This window comes from Echinops telfairi, unplaced genomic scaffold (assembly GCF_000313985.2).
Source record: "Echinops telfairi isolate 266 unplaced genomic scaffold, ASM31398v2 ScPeMD7_18;HRSCAF=68, whole genome shotgun sequence".
Classification (NCBI taxonomy): Eukaryota; Metazoa; Chordata; class Mammalia; order Afrosoricida; family Tenrecidae; genus Echinops; species Echinops telfairi.
Window position 1 is genome coordinate 30,639,615 of NW_022103915.1, and position 24,328 is coordinate 30,663,942.

Genomic DNA, 24,328 nt, shown 5'->3' on the forward strand with positions numbered 1-24,328 from the left:
AAAAAAAATCAACTGTGGTAATGATTGTACAACTCCTCTTGATATGACTGAACTATTGAATTGTATGATATGTAGATGAAGTGGCAATAAAACTGTTTTAAAAAAAGAAGTGTGTTAAGGATTGAATTATGTGTCCCCAAAATATATGTTGCAAATTCTACTTCTATCCAGGTGGTTAAAATTCCATCTGGGGAAGGGCTGTCTTTGGTATTTTAATGAGGCAGGGTTGGTGGTGGTTGTGTCTTGTGGTGATTAATCTCTTACAAAATACCAAAGAAGCAGATTAAGGAAACAGAAATGGAAGACGGATGCCAAGCCACGTGGAGAGCTCCAAGAAACTAAGAAAAAGAAGCTAAAGAGATGCCAAACCTGAAGACCAAACTCACTGCCATTAAGCTGATTCTGACTCAGAGTGAGCCCACCGGGCAGAGTAGAACTGCCCCTGTAGGTTTCTGAGACTGCACACTTTATGGGCGTAGAAAGCTGGTGGTTTCCAACTGCTGACCTTGCAGTTAGCAGCCCAATGCGTAACCCACTACACCACCAAGACTCCTCGGAGAAACATGCCAGCAGCCTGTATTCAAACACCTGGCCTCCTACGTGGCAAGAAAGACCATTTCTAGGTGTGAGAGCCGTCCACTTGTTATGTCCACCACTAAGATGATGATGCTCTCTTTTCCGCCACACATAAACTGCAAAACTAAGACTATCTCCCCGCTACTCCATACTGGCAAAAGTTCAAAAAAGTTTGATCATTGTACTTCTAGCATAAATACGGAAAAAGTCATTGCATTACATGTGGGTATATAGACAGATATCTAGAAAAATAACTTTGTAATGACTGCCATGATGATAAATCATATATGTAGGAGCTTCAAAAAGGTGCTGGAAAATGGAATTTTTAAAAAACGGAATTTTCCCAAGAACTTTTTGAACCCCTTTTGTATTCTATGACCATATAACTTCGGGGTTAAACATTTGCCCACGTGATATATTTGCACGAAGATGCCAAGCCAGTAGCACCCAGACTTTCACCACAGGATGAAACAAGGGACTGATGAAGTGGCTGATGGCACAGCTCCACAATGGCACATACCAGGCAGCCATTTAGAAACAGCTGGGAGGAGCTCTGGTGGCGCAGTGGTTACGAGTTGGGCTGCTAACTGCAAGGTCAGGAGTTTGGAACCACGAGCAGCTCTGTGGGGAGAAAGACTAAGATTTCCCCCTTCCAGGGGAATGAACAACAGAAACGTGGGTGAAGGGAGACATGGTCGGTGTAAGACATGAAAACAATAATAATTTATAATTTATCAAGGGGTCACGGGGTGGGACGGGGGTGGGGGGTAGCGGAAGAGGAGCTGATACCAATGACTCAAATAGAAATAAATGTTTAGAAAATGATGATGGCAATATATGTACAAATATGCCTGATATAATTGATGTAGTATAGAAAGGGACAAGAGCTCAGGATACACAGAATCCAGGAACAGGAGTGAGAACAGTGATACCAGAAGGGGAGGGGGAAGAGGGGAAGAGGAAGGGAGAAAGGGGGAGCAGATGGCATGATCGACGCATAGCCATACAGTCCCTCGACAGGGAGATGAGCAGAAAACACGGGGGAAGGGAGACAGTGGTTGGTGTGAGAGAAGAAAATAATAACAACGTACAATCTATCGGGGAGTTATGAGGGGGGGGTGTTAAAAAAAAAGCTGATACTAAGGGCTCAATAGAAAGAATGAGGGCAACATATGTACAAACATGTCTGATTCAATTGATGTATGGATTGTGATAAGAGTTGTACAAGCCCCCAATAAAATGATTTTTTTTAAAAGCTGTAAAAGCCCCCAATAAAATGATTTTAAAAACAACAAAAACAAAACAAAAAAAACCCCAGCTATGGACCTGAACATACTAATAGAGTAAGATCAAGGCAGATTCGCTGAAAAACAGCTGGCACAGAACAGTTTAAATAGCATCTCTTTAGCTCTGTTACTTACTTTAATGGATAAACACATACAGCACTTTTATTGGATCCACATCCATGTGAAAGATCTGCAGTGTCCTAGCTTCCTTTCTCTGCTCCCTTTCACAGCAATACGGCCCCCCACAGTTGTCTACATTCGCCTTCTGTTCTTTATTTCCCGCTTCTTCTTAAGCTCTTTCAAGTGGACGCTGTCCCTTCTATCTACAAGACCCGCGGAGTCAATGAACTTCATGTTGTCACTTCCAGGGGCCATTCTCTATTCCCACCTTGCTTTTCTGAATCAGCTAACAATTAAGACCACTTCCAATCCTGGAACACCTCTGTGTGGACTTCTAAAGTTTGGAGGCCTGAGTCCCAATAACTTCTCTATTCAGACTTTCTTCTCCAGTAAAACCAATCCCACGGTTTTGTCATGAAAATGCCAATCACTTCCAAATTGCTAACTCTAGCCTGATCTCTCCCATGAGCCTCAGGCTAGTAAGTCCAGCAATTTGATGTCTTCACTTCATTTCTACCTTAGAATAGCTCCTCCAGGACTTTCCACACCCAATCCAGTGAGTGAGAAGTCCCACAGATTCTCCTTAACATCTGGTTCTTTTGCCCCCATGACAAAATACCACAGCTGGCCACCCTCAACTCCGGTAGGGTGGCCAACATCTTACCTACCCCTGTAAGGCTCTGGTCTCCATATTTTGGGTTCCGTGTACATTCAGATCTTATAATGCGTAAGGTTCTACTCCTCTACTGGATGTGCTCTCTGATACAGTAAAAATTCAAACCTAAATTCACTGCCATTGACTCAATTCTGATTCCTAGCGCCCTAGTTCACTTTAAAAATAGTATTCATAAAATTATCTGCCCATAACTTTCTAAAGCCAGAGGCTTACAGGCGCCCTGGTTGGCAGTCACTGACCAAGTCTCTTACCCTCTTCTTCCCAGGCTCAGAAGCACGAGTGTCATAATCATCAGGGAGCTGGAGATAATCCTCCATTCTGCTGGCAATGGCCTCCCAGTCACGCTTCCTTTTAGTGCCAGTCCTCAAGCCATCCAACTTGTCTGTGGGACAAACACAGAGCCGTAGTATTAAGGAACGGTGTGAGTTTGCACAAAACACACAAACAAGGGAAAAGAAAGCTGGAACACTTTCAGAAGACACATCCACATTTTCGAGAGCAGCATAACTGACCGATCCAAAGTATCTTCTTGGCTGAGATACTATCAATTTCTAGGCAATTTCCACTGTTTATATGATGTTCATGCTGGTAGCCGTTGTAATGTTTAGCTTAAGTAACAGATATTTCCACAGGCAAGAGAAGGGCGCTTGTGTCAGCCTCCCTGCTCCCCCACCTTCTAAAACCATGACACATTAGCTCTTATGTTCTAAAGGAAAATGCAAAGGTGGCTTTATTCTACAAATAACTTCTTCCACTGGAACACCAAAACAAAACAGTATCAGTACCACCCATTTGATCTGCACTCCGGTGTGAGATTGTGTCAGGTGTAAGCAGGTGGTATCAAGGACATACTGAGTCAGGCTCATGTTTAAGAATGTTTGAGATCCACAGCCAACATTGAGCAGGAATACCTGCATTTTGGAGATAATTTACCATGAACTCGTGTTTCTAAAGAAGGTGATTTTTCAAGATCACTACTTTTTCTGGGTATATTATGACGTGCTGCTGACCATTCTGTGGCTAAAGATTACTCAGTCAAAGCAACCAGATTTGAATTTTCTTACTGAGCTCTCTTAATCTCCAAGGGCCCCAAACAATAATCAATTAAATAGACAAGGACTGCCTATTCAGAAATTGTAAGTTTACATGTCTTCAAGAACACACAGTGAAAATGTATTGGTTTTTTTCTTTATTTGTTGTGAATTGATATTTGAATACTACACATGGAACATCAGGAGTCATACTTTATATATACAAATTCTTTAGCTACTTCGAAGCATCAAACTTTTGATTCATCTGAAGTTATAGAAACACACTATTACTAAGCAGGCCAGTGAAGAAAAGCCTAAAATCTTGGACACACAGTGACCACACTTTAAAGAATCCCAGAGAGGGTACAGCAAGTACAGAACAGAGCTCTTTAAGACGCCAAGTTGGAAGATCTTGGTATGAAAAGAGACGTGCAATGGAACAGTGGTACAAAGGAAGGTGAGCTCATATTTCAATTATGGAAATTTCACACACAACTCACAGTATCCATATCATACAAGCTTTAAAAATCAGTAAGACTTTGCATATTTGGAAAAGCTTTTATTTTCTAAATCCCTCCCCCATAGAAGCAATATACCTGAAAAATGAGTAAGGCGAACTACAGCATTTTTACAAAACTCAAGAAAACTTTTATCATCTCACTCTGGAAAAAATTTTAACATAGATGGCTTCAACATAAAGTCTTCTAATCTCTTCCACAAATCAATGGCTCTATCTACATGTAAATGACAGGCCATACTACACAGCATCTTCAAGAGATGGCAGCTTGGCTGCATAGGGACACAAGATATGATAGTATAAAACCAACCAAGTCCCACAAACAATACAACTATTCTAGTCAACGTGCACAGTATTACCCAAAGGATAGGATGGGAAATTCTAACACACTCATTAAATACCCCGAAAGAATTTCCAAACTTATTAAGTTTAGACATTAACATACCTCGGGGGGGGGAATCCATATTTAACTTCTAAGAATATAGCATGGCGAAACAGCAATGCAGAAATAGAAGTGTAAAAATTGGAAAAATTTCCCCATACATTGGGATAGGAAAGGAATTACAGATCAGGAGTTCCATATTTGCAACAGGGAAGTTCACAAAAGCATGTGTTTCTAGTTTGAGCACCCATGTTTGAAAGTGAATCGTGTCTTAATCTGTTTAAAGTTTCCTCGTTGAGACTGAAGAAGGGCTCACACCTCTTCCACATGGCATCCTGAAAGCCCAAACGCACAGATGAGGGGAGAGGAACATAAGGTGGGGTGTTAAGTGCAGAAGGAAGAATGGTGTCCAATATACGCAACTCATACTAACAATCTGCAGAGGTTTTAATTTTAAAAATATGAATTTTAATATGAAGATGAAGTTTCAAATATTCAACTTGGTAAGCCACAGAATTCTACATCTTCAAAACAGTATATATTTTTGCAGCACAAAATATTTATTTATTTAGCTATATCTTTAGCTACATCTATTTATATTTGACATGTAAATGGTATTCTGAACATTCTGCTCAAGGTGAACATACATGGGTCGCATGTCTGAGTAATAGTTATACAACTGTGAGAGGTAAATCTGTCTGATATAGAGACAACTCAACTTGTGCTCATGAGCTTAGTGAACTGTTCTCACTTAAAGATTACTATGAAAGGCATTCGAGAAAGTTCATAAGAAAACATCATTATCTTTTAATTTCATCTTCCTGAGAACTTTTAAAAGCCTCCTTGATATATATAACTCATAAGCACAGGGAAATGACACTGAGGTAAGTAAAGCTAAAGTTCCCATTTTGGAGAAATCTAAACTAGAATGATAAGCACCGCAAGTATTTCAGTCCTCACAGGCTGAGAAGCTAAAATTATGCCATTGGAACTTAAGTGGCTTTGGTGTTCAATCCCAACATCTGATGTGGGAAGTGACACTAACATCAGGGTGCATGTGTGCCAGCTAGGCAGAAGCTAGCCAAGTGGTTTGAAGCTGGGCCACACACAGCCCCAACAACCCCATGGCAGGTGCAGTGGAGGCCTGTTCTGAATTGCACATGGCATCCACTGAGCACAGATCAAGATGTCTGCGATGAGGCGTGACCATTTCCCAGAAAGACTATAGGTTAAGCAGTTTCTCATTGCCAGACTCATTTATGAGTTAAAATTCCTCAGGTTCAGATTCATTATGCTTGTTGGAAACCTATTATGTTAGAGTTTAATATAGTTCCATCTTATTTTCAAGATATTATCAAGAATAATTTAAGAATGTCAGCAAAATATTCAGAAAAAGAACTTGTATATGGTAACCAAACTGAATTGTTACGAGACAAGGAAGGCAAAACAAACAGGCAAATTCTTGGATTCAAAATCTCACATTCAAGAGAAGAATCTCATCAACTGGTTCTATGAACAACTTCAAGGATGTTAAGCTCTTATCAAGAATGCTCACACTCAATTTGCCTTCCTCAATGGCTGGGTTAGCTCTTTACATGACACAAATGGTATGAGATGAAGGTTATAAAATATAGGGGCCATCAACATTCTTATTAAAAACAAAGAAAATCCAACTGCAAACATGTTAGAAGCTATGTTCAGTTCATTACCAGCCATCCATCCAGTGCCTTTGACCAAATTGGTTTATTTAACAAATCCTTTTCTGAAATTCAGTGTCTAGAGTTCTATACTTTTTAAAAAAAACTTTTCCCCCCCAAGTCATGTTATTAGGACATAATCCTAATTATTAGGATTATTAGGACATAATCCCATAATCCTAACTCATACCATTCATTCAATAGTGCAGTCATATAAAAGTGTTCTATCTTTAAAAACACCTGAATTTATATAAAAGATATTTTCTGAGAAGCAAATGGTAAACGGGCCAGACTTTTGCTTTCCACAGAAAATACTAAATTTAATACCACAATTTCTTGAATAGTCATCACAATGATATCTCATTTTCCTTTCTCTTTAGAAACTAAAAAAAGTAGAAAATGAACTAAAAGGCATTACGCTAGCTTATGAAGCCTCTGAAGGTTCTATGCTGTTAACTTTGTCACTTTTACAATTCCCTTGCTTACCTATATTTATTATTTATCTCCTTATCCCAAAAGATAATTATTATTTTGAGAACTAGATATGAATGATCTTAGTCATACATGTTAATCTGACATACAGGACTACAACAAACAGACTTAATCTCATGTCAAAGGAAGCAGGTCTAAAAGCACTATCATTTGATTACCCACTATAATATTGAATTGCATTTAGACACTTATGCTTCAAAGGTCTACCAAAGGAGAGAGTTGGTGGACGTAGAAAAAAATGTCATGACCATATTGAATTTTCAGATGACATTTACTAGATTTTCCCCACCCCCAAAGTTTATAACAGAGCATCTACCTGGGTACTGTATTAATATTAGTTTATGTAACCATCTTTCAACAAAGACCCCAGTCAACATGAACTGCTAATACAATCAGTTAGTCGAGCAAAACGAAGGTGTACTGTAGCCTGTGCAACTGTAAATAAAATGTACCCGCTTACATATCAGGAGCACAGACAATGTGGGCCAGGAGGAAAGCAGCTCAAGGACTAACTCTGGAGACGGCCCGAGTTATACTAGTTTCAGAGTACAAGTATGATATCAGGAAGCGAAACACAGACCGAAAGTCACACTTCATACATCAGTAACCCAATCTTTTCAAAAAGGTTCTGTCACATTTTCATGGATTTTATGAATATGTCGTAATAAACTATTTAAACGGCTTTTTAAGTGAGGTTAAAAAAAATAATCATTGGAAAACTACATTCACCATCGTGAGATATTGGAGGAAACCCCACTGGATATTTCTGCTCTTCTGCTTAAGATATCCTCCCATTAAGCAGCTCCAGTGTTATATTTAAACAACCATTTAACTAGTTCACCTTTAATCTAGCACTAAAGACAACATGAAGGAAACGCAGGCTCCTCGAAAGTTTACATTACATATCTGTCCCTTCTTACCCAGAAATGCTCATTTATTGTATATGGTAAATGACTTCCTTCTAATAAAAGACAATACTTTAATATTTATCATTATTGTCATCATCCAAAGTATTCACAAGCAGGCTCAACACTGGATTGCCGTGAAATACGTTTTTAAAAAGCAGGATGCACACTAAGTAAGCACCAACATCTATGATTTATATCATAGAATGAATTTTAAAAGTGACAGGGTTCTGTTACTACATTTATCACATTTCTGTTTAAGTGTTATGGAATGTTGTTCCTTTAGGATTCTCTTCTGTTCCTTTAAAATACTCTTCTCTCTCACAAGATGCAAATAGAATTAAACCCAAAACTAGCAAAATAGGTCAAAGGATGAAAGCTAGGCCGAAAATCTTGGTTCAAGCAGAGCTTTCGGGAAATGTGCTCATTTTATAGAAGATCTACGACCATTACCACCAGGTATCACATATAAAAACAGGAAAAAGGAAATACCCACCTAGCTTTGCCTCAGATGTGTCCATCTCCCATTTGCTTTTCGGAATGTAACCCTAAATTGTACACAGAGAGAAGCTCGAAGGGTTAGAAAGAGACACATACATGCACATCACTTTTGAACTGGAAAAGCATTAAAACTGGGATTGCATTCCGTTCCCACTCACTAGTTACAAACGTATAGGGAAAGCACAGTATCATTATCTTGGAAGAAATGGAATTACCAAATTTGCCGACTTTGACTGCCCAGCTATCAGAGGAGTCACTTCAGAAAAGTGTCATGAAGGTGCTTTTGAGGCAGCTACAGTTCAGAACTCATGATCGCAGTCTGGACAACAGTGGTCCAGCAAGCATGACAGGAATGTGTGGGTAGTTACTGTGCTAACATTAATACTCTTTGGAGTGGTACAGTTTAGGATTTACACCAGCTGGGTTACTTCCTAAAGACAACTGCTAATCTCAAGCGATAGCAGCATGAGGGCCAAAGGGTGTTTTTCCAGAGTTATTTTATGTTCCACTATAATTCTAAGCACTCAAAGAAAGTAGAAAACTTGGTATCCCTGAATCAACTATTAAGTTCAACCTGATTTAAAGACTCAATTGATTTTATCAGTTAGACTTTACCCAGGCTAATCCTACTGAATTAATTCCATAGCAGTTATCTTCAATCACTTGGAATTTCAGTTATTATTTCTGATATCTTTTAAATTTATGTTTTCCCATTATGTGCAAACGCAGGTATCTCCACGGGCAAATTCCACCGTATATTACATATCTGTGTAGTTTATTTGAAACAAACCCCCATATGTTTTTCAAACTTCCCAATGCAGCTATGTAACTTTGAATAGCCTTTTCAGTTTATGCACCTCACAAATACAAGCGTTTTCATGTGATTTATTAAGATTCTTTTTTCCTTAATTTAGACTCTGTTTTCTATTAAATCCTAACATTTAATATTAAGACTTATTACAGAGGGCTGATTCATCGAAAGTGCCAATATCTTCTTTTAAGAACCAATATATGCCTTTACAGTTGGGAATATTCCAAGTTCGTAGCACAACTTGTTAGGCAGGTAAGTAAGAAAGTACGTTGAAGGCTTCACGACATTAGCTTCTGTGTGAGGAAGCTATTCTTTTCTACAGCAGCATCATCCTGCCAGGTGACCTATGGTTTTCATATATTTCTAATCCCTAAACCAGAATTAATCATTCAATTTCAACTTAGTAGATAATATTTCAGGTTATAAATTATATCATCTTTTACAAATATATTTTTAGAATAAAACAAGACAAATTATGGTGAAGTAATGGTACTGAAAGTATCGATCAAATTTGTACAAGTCACATCTCAAAAATCATCTGAAAACTGTAAGCATCATTAGAATAATATATTTATAAACTCTGAGTCATATCTACTAGGTTCACTGAAACCCTACAGAAGGCAAAACAGCACAACCAATGACCCCCAACAATTCGCTTAGATGAGAGGCTGGATTCCACCCAGCTATATAGTCAGTAGAGTGGAAAATGCAATGTTTACTGAAAAAATGGTCTGAATGAACCGAGACTTGCTCTTGACCCCCTTTGGTTTCGATTCTCCAGGAATCTCTTACTTTTGGAATCAAGTCCAAGAATAGAAGATATCTGGATTCTGAATCGTTGAATGAGTTAAGAGAGTTTTATAACACAAACTAAACGAGCATGTTCGCGTCCCTCTGTTGAAACCTCCTTGTTCTTTCTTAAACTTTATTCCCCTCCAATTGTTCTCTTAAAAGGATAGGTCGTTTAGAAATAGAAGACATGGTCCGGTAAGATAGAGTTCTAGGACTTCCTTGCCAGGTCTCTGAAGTAAAACTACAGTATTACATTGTGTTTCTTTCTTTTTATTATTGTTTTTTTAAATTAAAAAGTATATTCCACTAAAAGTTCCAGCTTTTACCTATACCTAAGCAAGTCATTGTTATAAACAGTTTTCTTGAACGGAAATCTCCATAGAGATGAAGCTTTAGAAAGCTGCAAGTTCACAGTGCACAGACTTCTCACATGATGGCTATACAGTACACACGCTGCAAGTAGGGAAAGAAGCCGTTAGCAATACTCCAGAACAGCGTGGACCTTTATGTGAGTTTCCTGCCCACATTTTAGCTCACAGCCAAGGGGCTTCAAAAAGTTTGTGAAAAAAACAGAATTAAAAGATACTGGAATATTCCTCATGAACTCTTTGAAGCCCCTTTGTATGTCAAAACACAACTTTAAAAATGAATGCTGAGACTCAAATGCTATTAACTTTAAAGTTTTTGTCGCCTATCCCCACCCCCCTTCCACATTGGAAATTTGGTTGTGTAGAGGTTGATGCCATCTCTACATCAACACAGCTAGTACCCAGTCTTCAATGTTACACGTGGTTTGATGGGACTACACTTTAGAGAATCTGTATACACTAGGGGGTAGGAAGTATGTTGTCACTTTGTACATTTTCAGAAGAATATGAGAAGCCGCTTTCACAAGGGCTGAGGTATCAAATAAACTGAGCAGTACCTTGGATTAAAGAAGCAACACTATTTCAAATCATTGCAGATCTTTGTATTCATTAACAAACACTAAAAAGTCAACATAACTCTATAGATCGCATGTTTGTGAACGACAGGGTAAAGCACACATTTCTACAGAGGTGTGATCAAAGCATTCGCAGTAGGTACTCGGGAGCTTTCAAATCACACTATGTAAACTTCTAATAGTGTGAGTAAAATCCATTGTCTAGAGAGTCAAATGACTGAATGCAGAAGAACAAATCCAGCAGTAAGTGGTAACACTATGTCTCCTCATTCAATAGCAGCTCTTCTGCTTCAGGTGGTACAAATTCAATTTTGAGATCTTGCAGCAAAGAAGAGACAATTACACACATGTTGTGTAGGCTGTACCACATCCTGCTGGAATGTAAACATGTCCTTTCATATTGAATAGATTTTCTTGATACTCTTAAAATTACCTAGAGATAGTTAAGTTTGTACAAGTGTTAAGTTTCTCAGCACTCTTAAATTTTTCTTTCAACAATACAATAGAGAGTAGGTTCTTTTGGTCTGAAAAAAAACAAACAGAAGTATCAAGAAGTTTCCTTGGAGATGATTATGGAAACTTTTACCATTAAAAGGAATATCAAAATAGAAGCTATAATTTGTACTGCAGATCTGAATTTGAAACAAGACCCTTCTTAAGAATTTAAATAAAGAGACACTTTGTTCAAAATGGTTGGTCTGTCTCCTACCAGTTCGCTTTCCTCTTCTTCTGCATCTTTCTTTTCTTCTTTCTGTTCTTCAATATTTGCATCAAAATCTTCCATCTCTACCTGCAGCCCCCCAATAATTAAAACAACACTTAATTAACAGGTAGGAAAATGCTGACTTGCTCAATGAGATCTATGAGGAGCACAGTTGCCCAGGGCCAAACCATGGAGAAGCACTGTTATGTAATAAATACGTTTCAACCCTAAATTTTGAAACAGCTGGTAAAACTCCAGTCTTTAAACATCCGGGGATAGCCATGGGTATAATTTCCGCTGGCGGCTAGTGAAATGTTCAGCTCTGAATAGATGTTCACCTGTTTTGAATGCCTATGGGTCACTAGGATTTCTTTCGAAAAATCTTTACAAATTCTTTTTCCAATCAGACAAAACACATGCATTATCCAAACTTTAAAATGTAAGATGGGGTATAATGAAAAGTTGGCCCAGAATGGTACCAATGGTAATATAAAGGAGACAAACTGGAGAAGTATTGACAAGGTAAAACAGACAAGTATACACTTGACTACAGGGTGGAAGGTTAGAACAGCTGGGATACAAGAGGAGGAAAAGGCAAAGATGACTCGCACGTTACTAGGTTTACCAACCAAGAGAGAGTTGGTTATAATTACTAAACCAGAGAATACAAGAATGGGTGGGGATTTGGATGACACTTTCAATTTGAGATACAAGGTTACATACATACATACATACACACACATGTATTGATAATTTGAAAATTAATGATAGAAAGAATATAAAAATCACTCAAAATCCTTCCACTTGGATAATATTAGTGTTAAAGATATTAACATAATTCATTCCAAGCTTGACAATTTACTATTAAGGGTATGGTAAGTAGCAATTCAAGTTATATAGGTGGAATGACAATGGAGGCTAGAACAGCTAGGGCCCTGAACAACTCTGACATTTCAGGACTGGGTGGTGTCTAGCAACATGATCTAGTGAACAAGATGCAAAGACCACAGTGGTAAGAGAATCCAGGTAAGCAACAACCCAGAGAATGTGGACTCAGAAACCAAGAGGAAATGTGAGGGGCCTTCAAAATGTTCGTGAAAGATGGAGATGAGAGATAATGGAATATTCTCAACAAGCTTTTGATGTCCCCATGTTATGTTTTCAAGACGTAAGCAAGATTAATTAGACAACAAACGACAGGACTGTCCAATGTCATGGACGTCACTGGTGAGAGCATTTCTGGGTAAGACAGAAGGAAGTGGGTAGGAGTGACACTGGAGGCTGACAATGAAACAAAAAGCAATGAAAACATTGAGTATTCATAACTCACAGGAGAAGATCCAAGGGACACACTGATCAAAATATAAGTAATAAAGATTTTTATAATAAAGACCCTCCATCTAGATTAATGATAGCTGTAGACAAGAATTCTTGATGGGTGAAAAGCTGTCGGGGGGGAAAGAGGACATTTTTCGTTTCCAAGTATCTTCCTATAGACTACCTATTAGAAAGAAAAGGGTCCCTTGACAGTAGTAAAGGCTGGCAGATGCCACCTTAGTCACGTGAGGAAATAAGTAATCGATACCACATTGATGTGATGCACTGGGGCACTTACATAGTATTCCTGCTGCTTAAACTAAATCTAATCATGTAGAAAGAGTCAGACAGATCTAAACTGAGGAGTATTCCACATGACTGACTGTCCCATAGACTTCAGAAACCCCTGTCTTGCAGGACAATGACAGGGCAAAAAATTTTGAAAGGACTAGATTCTGGATTTTTATTTTTTTAATGTTATAAAGTAAAATATGGGCACTGTTGGTAAAATCTGAATAGGGACTGTATGAGATCATTCAAGAAACGTAATTCAGGACATTTGCATTATTTAATGAGGAATTATATCAATGTTAAAAGTCATAAATTTGTTCATCGACTTCCAGTAAGAGAATGTCTGTGTTCAGGCACTACCCACGGACGCATTTAGAAGTGAAGAGTGGTGAGGTCTGCAACTTACTTCTAAAATAGTTGCACAGGGGGAGCGGGGAGGAAGGGGAAAATGAGGAGGTGATGCCAGGGGCATAGGTGGAGAGCAAATGTTTTGAGAATGATGAGGGCAATGAATGTACAAATGTGCTTTACACAACTGATGTATGCATGGATTGTGAGCCCTTAATAAAACGATTTAAAAAATAGTTGCACAATAATAATAGTAACAGTAATAATGAAAAGAATACCTATCAATATGAGGAAACTTCAATGTGGGAAAACCACGGATAAATGGTGAATCAAGATGAAAGAGGTATAAGTCTTCATGGTACTCTATCCATCTTTTCCGTAAGGCTGCAGTTTTTCCAATTACATAGGTGAAAACAGGTCTCTTTTGCACTGGATTCGAGCAAAGGAATACTCACCTCTTCAATAGCAGCGTCTTGTAGCAGAGAACGAATGTCCAGGCGCATCATGTGACGAGGTGCAGTTTCCCAGTGGTCAGCCATCTATTGAAAGGTTTGAAGTCAAGTTATCTCTGGAAATACTCAAAGGATGAGCATGCAAGACAAAATTAAATAATACACTTCTTCCTTAACTTAGCGACTATCTCCGTCTGACGTTTTGTATTATGACAATAGTAGAATATCCCAAGTAGGACTATTCTACACTTGACACTTAGGCAGCAACAAGCATCAAGGTTTGAGGCTAGAATAACAGTGGTTGTGATGATTAATGTTATGGGTCCAACTTAGCTGGGCCATGATTCTCAGTTGTTTGGTAGTTATGTAATGATAAAATCTGGCCAATCTGTGGGGATGAAGCCATCCTCCATTTTATGATCTGATGTGGTCACCTTCCATTTTCACATAATGCCAATTTTCTCCTAACAGCCTTGTCTTTGGAACCTAACCATGGACATAAGCGAGGAGTAGGCATGCTGTGAATTCTAACAGGCCAGTTCCAGGAACAGCTACGTCACCCCCTTTCCTTCCATGCAAAAGAAAGGAAACTTTAAGCATGCAGAAGAGGTTTTCTAAAAGAAAATGAGCTAATAGATTCCCACTAACAGTGGTGATACTGAATAAATGAAATTTACCATACTCCAGTCCATTTGTTTTCAAAAATTACCTTATTTATTTCTTTAAGCTTTCTTCCATGAATATTTCTCTTGCCACAAGTCTGGTTATCAGCACTCATTTCAGCCAAATATACCTAGGAAAGAATTAACATTGTTTAGGCAAACAAATACAAAAAATTAATACAAAGTGTTTTAAAGTTCTGTTAAGTCTATATACCTCAAAACCCTTGGTTTTTGCTGCACTCCAAAACTGGTCAAAATGTCGAACTCTGTCATTGATGGCATCCAAGATGATGAAAGGGAAAAAGCCATCATCCAGAGTCTTTTTGAAGGTTTTGAACATGCTGGTTCGGTAAGTCTCCTCCATCTCAGCTTCATATTCATATTCCATTACCTAAAGACCCCCAAGGAGATCTAGAGTTAGCAAAAACTAAGAATCATCCAGAAACTCTTCCTGGGTAGCAGACACATAAAGATGATTTTGCAGTCTGTCCTTTACACCCGAGTGTTAAAGTTCAAATACAGAAGTAAAAACCTTTCCCTGGCCTATAAAAAAGCCACATCTCCCACTGACCACATTTTCCATTAAACACTATTACTGAATCAGGATCCAGTCCACACCATACCTTCTTTTTCACTTTCTTTCCAGAATCTGGATCTTTTTCTTCTTTTTCTACTTCAGCAATGAAATAATCATCCAGGCTTAAAACTCTGGGTGCAGGTCCTCCAAATTCTACCTCCTTATCCTAAGAATTACATAGTTGAAGAGATTAAAGAGAATTTATGGAGTAAATCAACAAATGTCCACATCAACGCTCCCTTCTCATGACTACATCACATACCATCTTTGGGAGGCTTCAAATCAAGCCAAGGTAAAAGTGTTTATCTATAGTAAAAATGTATGTGTTGGCGCTGAAGACAAAATGGGTGCATAAGCAATTATGGTGAAGAAAATTGATGGTGCCAGCAATTAAAACATACAGCACCTGAGGTCGTAAAGGCTTGAAGTTAAACAAGCAATCATTTAGCAGGGAAGCAACAAAGCCCACATGGAAGAAGCACACCAGCCTGTGATCACAAGGTGTCAATGGGATCAAGTATCAGAAGATCAAAAATAAACAATTCTATTGATGTGAAAGAGAGAGGTCAGAGAGGGGCCAAAGCCTATCTATAGATGATTGGACATCCCCTCACAGAAGGGTCACACGGAAGGCTGCAACAGCAATGGGGACAAGAAGGAAGAAAATGTTCTAAAGCTGACTGTAGTGATGACAACACAACCCTTCTTCATATGCCTGAACTACTGCATCGTATTTTTTAAATGTATGTGAGATAGCATCTAACACACGGGCCAACTAAAATGAGGCCAACAAAAGACAACTATATCAAGATCGTGCTGCTAGGAAGGCAAGTGGTTAACAAAAGCAATGAACGGCTTCTATGGCTTTCTCATACTCACTCGAATGAGTTTTGCGACATGTGTCTTTCCACTGCCAGGCAAGCCTCTCATTATAACAACAATCTGAAACACAATGGACCAAAAAAACCAAAAACATTCAGAGAGGATTTTTTGGGGAAGGGCAATGACTTATTAAACACATATAGACAAAGTATCTCACTGAAACCTCTAGTATTAGTTTATTCAAACAGAATCTAGTTATTTTGCAAAATAGGACAAATTTAAGTAAAATCCACGTCCATTAACTAAGTCGCATACCTCTCCCTCTTTGTCCCACACACCCCAAAACTAAACCTACTTCTCCTGTTCTTCAAAGTGCAATTTCAACCCCAACCTATGTATGTATTCCCGCATTCAATCTGGATCTGCCCCACATACAGACAGACGGACAGATAGCGCAGGGATCTTTTTCTTTTACTTCGTAGTGCAAACCGGAAGAACAGCAGTACGTTGGCCCAGGTCTATCAATGGACGCGGTTAGTAATTGTTTTAAAGCTTTCGATTTTTTTTTTTTGGTCAAGCAACTAAGCTCTAATTTCTTTGAGATACCATAGGGTAGACAACTTATGAGCGTTCCACTGGGTGATGATTTGGAGATGGTATGACACCTTGAACCTTTTACCATTGCTACAGAAAAGTAGAGAAAACGTGTTGATAGTTTTATAACTCTTAGCTTCTGAATTGCAAGAAAACTAAGACTCACTCTCTCAGGTCTGCTCTCTCGGCCCGGGGGTTTCAGAATGTCATCAACATTCTTAGATTCAGGTTTCTTTTCAACCCGTGGAGCTGGAGGTGGCTGGTGACTCAGCGCAGGAGTGGACAAGGGCATTCGCTCCTCTGGGTAAGTTCTTCGTTCTCCTACAAGTCCCATAGTTAAAGAAAATTACTACTAACATGAACTTTGTTTTAAAACTTAACTCTCCTCACTAATCCTAAGGTAAAGTAAAAAAACCAGGTTGGGTGATTTGGTGAGCCATTAGAGAACGTTTTTTAAGAAAATGTACAACTATTGAAATCAAGAAAAACAAAAAAGTTATAAATTTAAGCAAACAGAATATTCTGAAAAACATTAAATTTATCTTAGTTATCTTAGTTTGTATTAATTTAGAAAAAAGCTTAAGCACCAAGGGATAGATATGGTGGATGGCAGCATTATAAATAACTTTATTTCTGTTTCCCAAATTTTCTTTTATGATATAAAACAGCAATTTCTGCTCTATTTCAATAATTAAACTTATTGGGGTTTTTTTTTGGAGGGGGGTAAATCATAGGAATTGTATTGACTGAATTATGCCATGTATCATCTTTTGTACTATTAAAGCTATTGTTACATACTATTTTCCTTAGCAAACCCTCCCATGACAATGGATTGTGTAGAGAAGAATGGTAAGAAAAGAAACTATAGTGAGGATTTTTTACAGTACAGTTTTACCTCAACAATGACAGCAGTAATGGAGAGACCCCACTCACTGTGGATGACAGTGCTGCCATCTGGTAGTCTTTAAGAGGCCCTTACTCTGCACGTTTTGATCCATGGCTGCCATAAAAAGTCACTCCCAAAGTTTACATCCCTAATGCCCATGGAGTAACAGGCACTGCCCTACCTCCAAACATGGATGGCCCTTCATAGGCTGGTCGGTCAGACTTCCGGTCATAGGAGGGCCTATCAAACCCCCCTCTTCTGGATGAAGAGTGGTCTTTTTTGTCTCGATATGACTGAGCCCTAGAAGGTGTTAACAGAAAGTACATTGGTAAGTTAAAAAAAGTACGTGGAGGTCTCTGCTTTAGAACACAACCCCATCATTTGCCTAGCTTTCTCTATAGGTAGTGGTTCCACAGTCAATAGCTACCTTTTGCTTTTGGAAAAGCACTTGCCCTTTGTACATATAAAAATCTCAGGAACTGTACAAATAAATCACTTGCCTACTAATTAAGTACTAACTGCACCTTTACTGACAACACCATTTCTAATTTCTAATTGTCTCCCATTCAATTCCCTGAAATTCAAGCGGAGAAGACTCAAGCACCGACTTTCTTGAAAACTGGTCCAGACCTGCTCTTCTCCCTCCAAAGCATACACACATGAAAGGACTGTGCCACTTACTGAACGCCGTTCGCTGCACTGACTCTTGCTGGATATGGTCATTTGCACACCCGGCCGAGATACTTTCCATAGCATACCTATCATCTCGGGATCGTCGATCTCTGTCGAATCGATCTCGATCATAGTCCATTCCACCACGATCCCGGTCTCGGTCCCTATGTGTTTCTCGATCCCTTTTAAAATCTCGATGATCTGCCATGACATTACTTTGACGATCAAAATATGGCTCACGGTCTCTGTCTCTATCATAACGATCACGTTGGCCCGTGTGGTCTATGAAAAAAAAAGTAGGGGGGTGGGGGGGGGCGCAAAAGAAAAAAAAGTAGCATATAGAATAAGGCTCAGGTCCCTTTTAAGAAGCAGAAAAGTACAACTTTAATTTTAAAACTAGTATCAACTGCTGTCCTAAATCCAATTTAAGAATCTTTTATCCACAAAGGGATGCCAGATAATCTCTCCAAAAGGGAAATCACGTGATAATTAGGTCCCAAGAAGTTGAAAGTAACTAATCTCTCTGGGACTCCTACCTGTCTCAAAAGTTGATCTCTCAGGTACCGGGTCTGGGCGCAAAGTTACTCTCTCCCCATAGGGTATCTGCTCAACTTTACTAGTGGCCATGTCTGGTAGGTAAATAAACACAGGGACAGAAGCACTGTCAGACTGCAGCCCGAGGAAGCCAAAGCTAAAGCTAAGGACTGCTCTAGAATCCCAGTCCAAGTTCACGAGCATCACTCACCTCGGCCATGGCCATAATCAACAGTCTGCTGCACTGGAGGTTGGTTGGACATCGGTGGCATACCCATGGGCCTTGGGCCAGGAGGAGGAATGGAAGGGTGAACAGGTGGGAGGGGTAACATGGGCCCTGAGGGAATCGTCATATTTTCTGACTTAAATTCTGAACGTAGTCCTTGGTCATCATTTGTATCCCAAAGGCCATAGAAAGAATCTTCATCCCAGCGCTCCTGCTGCACACCAGCAGTTTGTGACTTCATCGCTGGAGGAGGCGGCAGAGGCGGCGGGACTGGGACAGGTGGTCTGTTCATAGGAATAGATGATCTTGCTGGTGGAGCTGAAGGCCTCATGATTGAACCTGGTGGTGGCTTACCCATAGGAGGGGGTGGTCTATAGGGTCCTGGAGGCTGGAGAAGAGGACGATGGCTTAAGAGGCATGCATCCCACCATCTTTTCACAAATATGTAAAAATTAAAACCTGGTTCTCAATCCATCATAAAGAAAAACGGATAAACTGGATGTATTCAAAAATAAATTTTTTTCATGCATCAAAAGACAACATTAAAAACATAAAAACGATAAATCAAAGGGAGAAAAACTATATATACAGGAGTTGATCAGCTAATTTTAGGAGTAAACTGCCAGGTTTTAAAAAATCCTAGCCATTCTTAGTCTAGACACTGCTGAGACTTGTCCAACATCAGAGCAGCATGCAAGCCTCCACAGACACAACGTCTGTGGATGCACACACAAGCAGTGGCCAGGACTGCTGGAGGTAAGAATTTTACCACTGGACCACCAACACCTATACTACATTGGATGGAAGCCACTATAAGCTACAGTTAAAAACAAATGGTTGCTCTTACCTAAAGGTGACATTTTTATGGTGAAATGGCATTTTTAACTTTGCTAAGAAAACGCAGACATGGAAGAAAGATTTTCTTTGGAGCCTTACTATCTAGGTAAAGCGTAAGTTAAAAACAAAACAAAACAAAAACCAAACCCCAAAACTTGTTATTATGTCTGTAAAAATAAAATTATTTTCTTCATAATATATAGCAAAAGCAAAAGATTTATTTATTTTTTGAAACCTGCAGTATTTATGAAAAAGGATTAATTTCTATATTACATTAAGAATAATACAAATTAATATGAAAAACTTTAGGAGCCTAAAGGATAAACTAAAAGACAAAAACAGAATTTATATGAGGAGGTATTCATGCTCACTAGTTATCCAAAAGGCAGATTGAAGTGTTTTATTTAAACTATTGATGTAAGCAACAACCAAAAAATTAGAAGATGCTGGAAAGCTCTAAGCATTGGAATCCGATGGCAGTGAGGGATTTTTATCCTCAAAGGCTCAGTCTAGAACAGTGGTTCTCAACCTGTGGGCCGCGACCCCTTTGGGGGTCGAACGGCCCTTTCACAGGGGTCGCCCAATTCGTAACAGTAGCAAAATTAGTGTTATGAAGTAGCATCAAAAACAATTTTATAATTTGGGGGGGGAGGTCACCACAACATGAGGAATTGTATTAAAGGGTCGTGGCATTAGGAAGGTTAAGAACCACTGGTCTAGAAGGAAAGAAATAATGAAAATAGAGTGTGATAAGGATTATGACAGAGGCCAGTATAAGGTGTTACAGGGGCACATAAGAAGCAGTCGTCTCACACTAGTGGAAGAGAAGATAGCAGAGCGGAGTTCTGAAAGAAGAACAGGAATTAGTCAATTGGGGAAAGGGATGAGGGATGAGGGGAAGAAATACTAAGCTTAGCATATACAGTGTCACTGAGGAGTAAGAGTCTGGCATAACATAATTTCACATGCCAAAAGGAGGGGGGTAAGAGTGTGGACTAACAAGTAAGGGTAAGCAAGGGTTAGACCAGCTAGGGAGAACCTAGAAGGCCATGCAAAAGTATAGATCTTATGCTGCCTGGGAGCCACTGAAGGGATTTAATGCCTGGGAGCATAGTGAGATTCATGTTTCATAAAACATCCACTTGGGCCAGAAATCACATTATTCTCCCTAGATGGTGAGTCTGAGCCTCACTATAAAGGGAGCACAAGGAAACTTTATGCTCTAATGGAAATTTCTTGACCTTTCAGGATGTATTTGTCAAAACTCAAAGTGCAGGCTTAAACTGGGTGTGCTCTTTTATGTAAATTTTATCTCAAGAAAGATGATTCCAAAAATAAATAATCCCTCTGTTGTAAAGTAGGTATGAGGGACTGAAGCGGGGAAGAGGTGAGCTGGGGCAATTCTGAGGAAGTCAGGCCGGAGCCAATGGCGACACCAATGGAGAGGGTGTGGTGAAGGAGGGAGAGTTGTTGGTGTCCTCAACTCAGCTTCCATTCAGTGACGTCATTCGTCAGCGTAGAGCCGGTCCATGGAGGCTTCTTGGCTATGATCTTTATGGATGCAGAAGCCACTATGTAGGTTTGAACTGCCAACTCGTCAGTTAACAGCCAAGAGCTTACCGATCGTGCAGCTAGGGTTCCTTGAGCAATGAATCACTGATGTGGATTTGAAGGGATAAGATAGAGGAACAGGCTAAGGCTAAGGCTGACTTTAAGGCTTCCAATCTGGATGACTAGGTGATGGTGAAGACAAAGAACAAATTGAAGGGGCAGGGTCAACAAGCTCCATTTTGCACATGCTCACTTCGACAGGAGGCATGTCCACAGAGAGATACCTTGTGAGCAGATGCATGCAGAGATCAAGAGATATCATTTTGGAAGCCAGCAACATAAGGTGGTCACTGATGCTAACAACCATGTGTGAATGTTACAGGTTAGGCAGAAGGGAAGAGAATACTGAGACATGAAAACAGATGACTTGATGGAATGATTTAAGAATAGTTTTTCTTCTAGCATTGTGCTATTGTTCTAAAGTTGTCTGCATAACACTTGTAAAGCCTATTCTTGAACTGGGCAGTGCTTTGTTCTGTCGTACACAAAAAGGTCAGGTTGCTATGAGGCAGAACCACCTTCATGGCACCAACAATGTCATCAAAGGCTTAAGACAAAGAAAACAAAAGGAAAATAAAGCAAAGGGAGAACCAAATCCCTCAAGTTTTTAACATAAACCAGTCCTCATCACTGCTGCCTGGACTGGGGTTATGAGGTTCAAACCTGCCTGAAGAGATGGGAGCACTATTTGGCTCACATGAACACCATGTGAGAGCCCTTAGGTTAGGCTGCCCAAATGGGAAACAAGAAGATGTGAACTTAAAGGATTATTTGGAAAGTTCTACAACTTTGTGGCCATGAAGCTATGTTGTTCAGGTGTGCTTGTTGTCTTTCTCAAAACCTGGAGAAAAAACAAACATTTTGGCCACACTTTTAGTCTTGCTTGTAGGATTTTCAAAGGCTTATTATCTGAAGCTTTGTACTTTTCCAAACTTTACATTTAAAAAAAAGATGAAATCTATACTTGTTGGAATACAAAATACTCCAACAACCCAGCAGCACACAAAGAAAGCAGAAGTCCCTGGCACACATTTCCCGTACCGGATACATGCCAGGTCTTGAAACTGTGCTCTGTAATCGCGATGAGTCCTGGGGTGGTGGATGGTCAGGCATCTGTGGTTCAGACCCAAAAGTTTTCATTTTTTGAAGTTGTTCTTTCTGTTCCCTATAAACAAAGAAAACAAAATTCCCAATGCATATATATAGACATCTATATATCGTCTACTAGTCTACTCCTAACGGACAACAATTAACACCAAAGAAAGAATAAAAGACCTAAAAAACCTTGCCCTACAACCCTCTCCTGTACCCACAGAGCTCCTCTGGAGTAACCCTCTCTTTCCTTTATATAAGTCAATGCTGTCTCATAATGACCCGATAGGGCGGTTATCAAGAAATCTTTATGGGACCTGGCAGCCGCATCTTTTTCCTTCAAAGTAACTGGTTGGTTAGAAGTCTTGACCTTGAGGTTAGTAGCTCAACTCATAACCCACTATACCACCAGAGCTCCTTCCTAAAACCTACCCCAAGGTAAAACCAAACCCAGGGTCCTCATATTGATTCCAACTTACAGCAAGCCCATATAGGGTTGCTTAGGCTGTACATCTTTACAAGAGCAGTTAGCCTCGTCTTTCTCCCTGAGAGGTGGGCTCAACCAGCCTGCAGCCAGCAGTCCAATGCTTACTTGATACTGGCACCTAAAAGCTGGTATCACTGAGGCGCTTCAAAGTCAGATTCTACAACCTGTCTCACCAGTCCATTCTAAGGCATTTCATCTCTGCAGTCTTATTTTTCTCTTATCTAACCAAATGCTTTCTTGCCCACCTACCCTTCGTCAGCATTCCTTATGCCAGACACTGCAAAATGGTGGCCCTCAGTTCAAATAAGACCCAGAGGTTTTTCATTTGGCCTTCACATCCGTTTTAATAATTTGAAATGGTTGCTGTTGCTTACAAAGCACACCAAAAAAATGTTGTCTCCAAGTGCAATTTTTAAGAGACTTGATGGGGCCTACATTCCTACAAATCAACAATCAGGTGGCTGGTCACTTTAGATTAAATGGATTGCCACAAACCACACCACAGTCCGTGGAGTTACACCTGGCCCACTTTCACTTGTTTTTGCTGCCTGTCTGGTCCAAATGGGCATTTTAGTTTATGACCCCTGCGATAGATGGTGAGACCAACTGTCGGTATGCACCATTAAACAATACTTCATACTCCAAAAGTGTAATTAGGGCTGTTTTTCTTTTTGTTTTTTCAATCTCTAGTCAAATCCCTTTTACTTGTTCTTACAAGGCCTACCTTAAAATGTGTAACATCTGCAGTCATCTCACCAGATCTTTTACAAATTTCTCTGTACATTTTATAAAATGTTGATAACTCAAACGGATGAGAAAGAGTTCAGTATGCAAGAAAATTATTTCCTGCCTCAAGAAAACCATATTCCTTGACTGTACACTGAAAACATAGGCTACTTGCATTCAATTATAAATGTGGACATGTTTTCTTTAGTACATATCTTTAGTATGTTTTCTTTCTGTTACCTAGAAAGGGCTGCAGCAAAAATAAAAAGAGAAAGGGAAGTATCTTTACCTAGCATTTTATGCAAAGCAAAAATGAATGAAAAGGATGTTTTAAAAAGACAAGAAATCCTGGCAGTTTAACAACACAACCAGCTGAGTGCTCTCCATAAACAACACAAGATTTTAGCAATGAGTAGAGGTAGAGGGTTCAGATCTAGGTCTCTCACTTATTAACCAAGTGAACTTAACCTCTCTGAGTCTTAGTGTCCTCATTTGTGAAGTAGAGACAATACTATTTACCTCTGAGGGCCTTTGAGATAATAAGGTTTTGAGAAAAGCAGACTGAGGTAATATACAGGGGTGAGGGCCTTAGAAAAGTTCATGGAAAAATTCTATTATCTCTTAATTCCATTTTTTTCATGAACAGTGTGAAGCCTCCAGTTATGCTAAGTGATCAACAGAGCAACACAGTAGGTGTTTAACTAAAAACATCGATCATGCAAAAGTGAGCAGTGTAGTAGCTGAATGATCTATGTCATGCTT

At 39.3% G+C, this 24,328-nt stretch overlaps 1 protein-coding gene and 1 non-coding gene across 2 annotated transcripts in view; both read right to left on the reverse strand.

Annotated features, from left to right (window-relative positions):
• Nucleotides 1-24,328, reverse strand: part of YLPM1 (YLP motif containing 1) — an 89,079-nt gene that overhangs the window by 7,195 nt on the left and 57,556 nt on the right. The window contains exons 6-19 of the mRNA XM_013003748.2: nucleotides 22,303-22,426; nucleotides 18,799-19,201; nucleotides 18,590-18,682; nucleotides 18,140-18,335; nucleotides 17,563-17,681; nucleotides 16,662-16,816; nucleotides 15,959-16,021; nucleotides 15,126-15,245; nucleotides 14,717-14,893; nucleotides 14,550-14,633; nucleotides 13,844-13,927; nucleotides 11,439-11,519; nucleotides 8,179-8,230; nucleotides 2,910-3,040 (exon numbers count right to left, since the gene is read on the reverse strand). Coding sequence (XP_012859202.1) covers nucleotides 2,910-3,040; nucleotides 8,179-8,230; nucleotides 11,439-11,519; nucleotides 13,844-13,927; nucleotides 14,550-14,633; nucleotides 14,717-14,893; nucleotides 15,126-15,245; nucleotides 15,959-16,021; nucleotides 16,662-16,816; nucleotides 17,563-17,681; nucleotides 18,140-18,335; nucleotides 18,590-18,682; nucleotides 18,799-19,201; nucleotides 22,303-22,426 — 1,882 coding nt within the window. The remainder of the gene's footprint in view (nucleotides 1-2,909; nucleotides 3,041-8,178; nucleotides 8,231-11,438; nucleotides 11,520-13,843; nucleotides 13,928-14,549; nucleotides 14,634-14,716; nucleotides 14,894-15,125; nucleotides 15,246-15,958; nucleotides 16,022-16,661; nucleotides 16,817-17,562; nucleotides 17,682-18,139; nucleotides 18,336-18,589; nucleotides 18,683-18,798; nucleotides 19,202-22,302; nucleotides 22,427-24,328) is intronic.
• On the reverse strand, nucleotides 16,297-16,435 carry LOC115868865. The gene has a single exon (XR_004045831.1). It is a non-coding gene; the product is annotated as a small nucleolar RNA SNORA31 (small nucleolar RNA).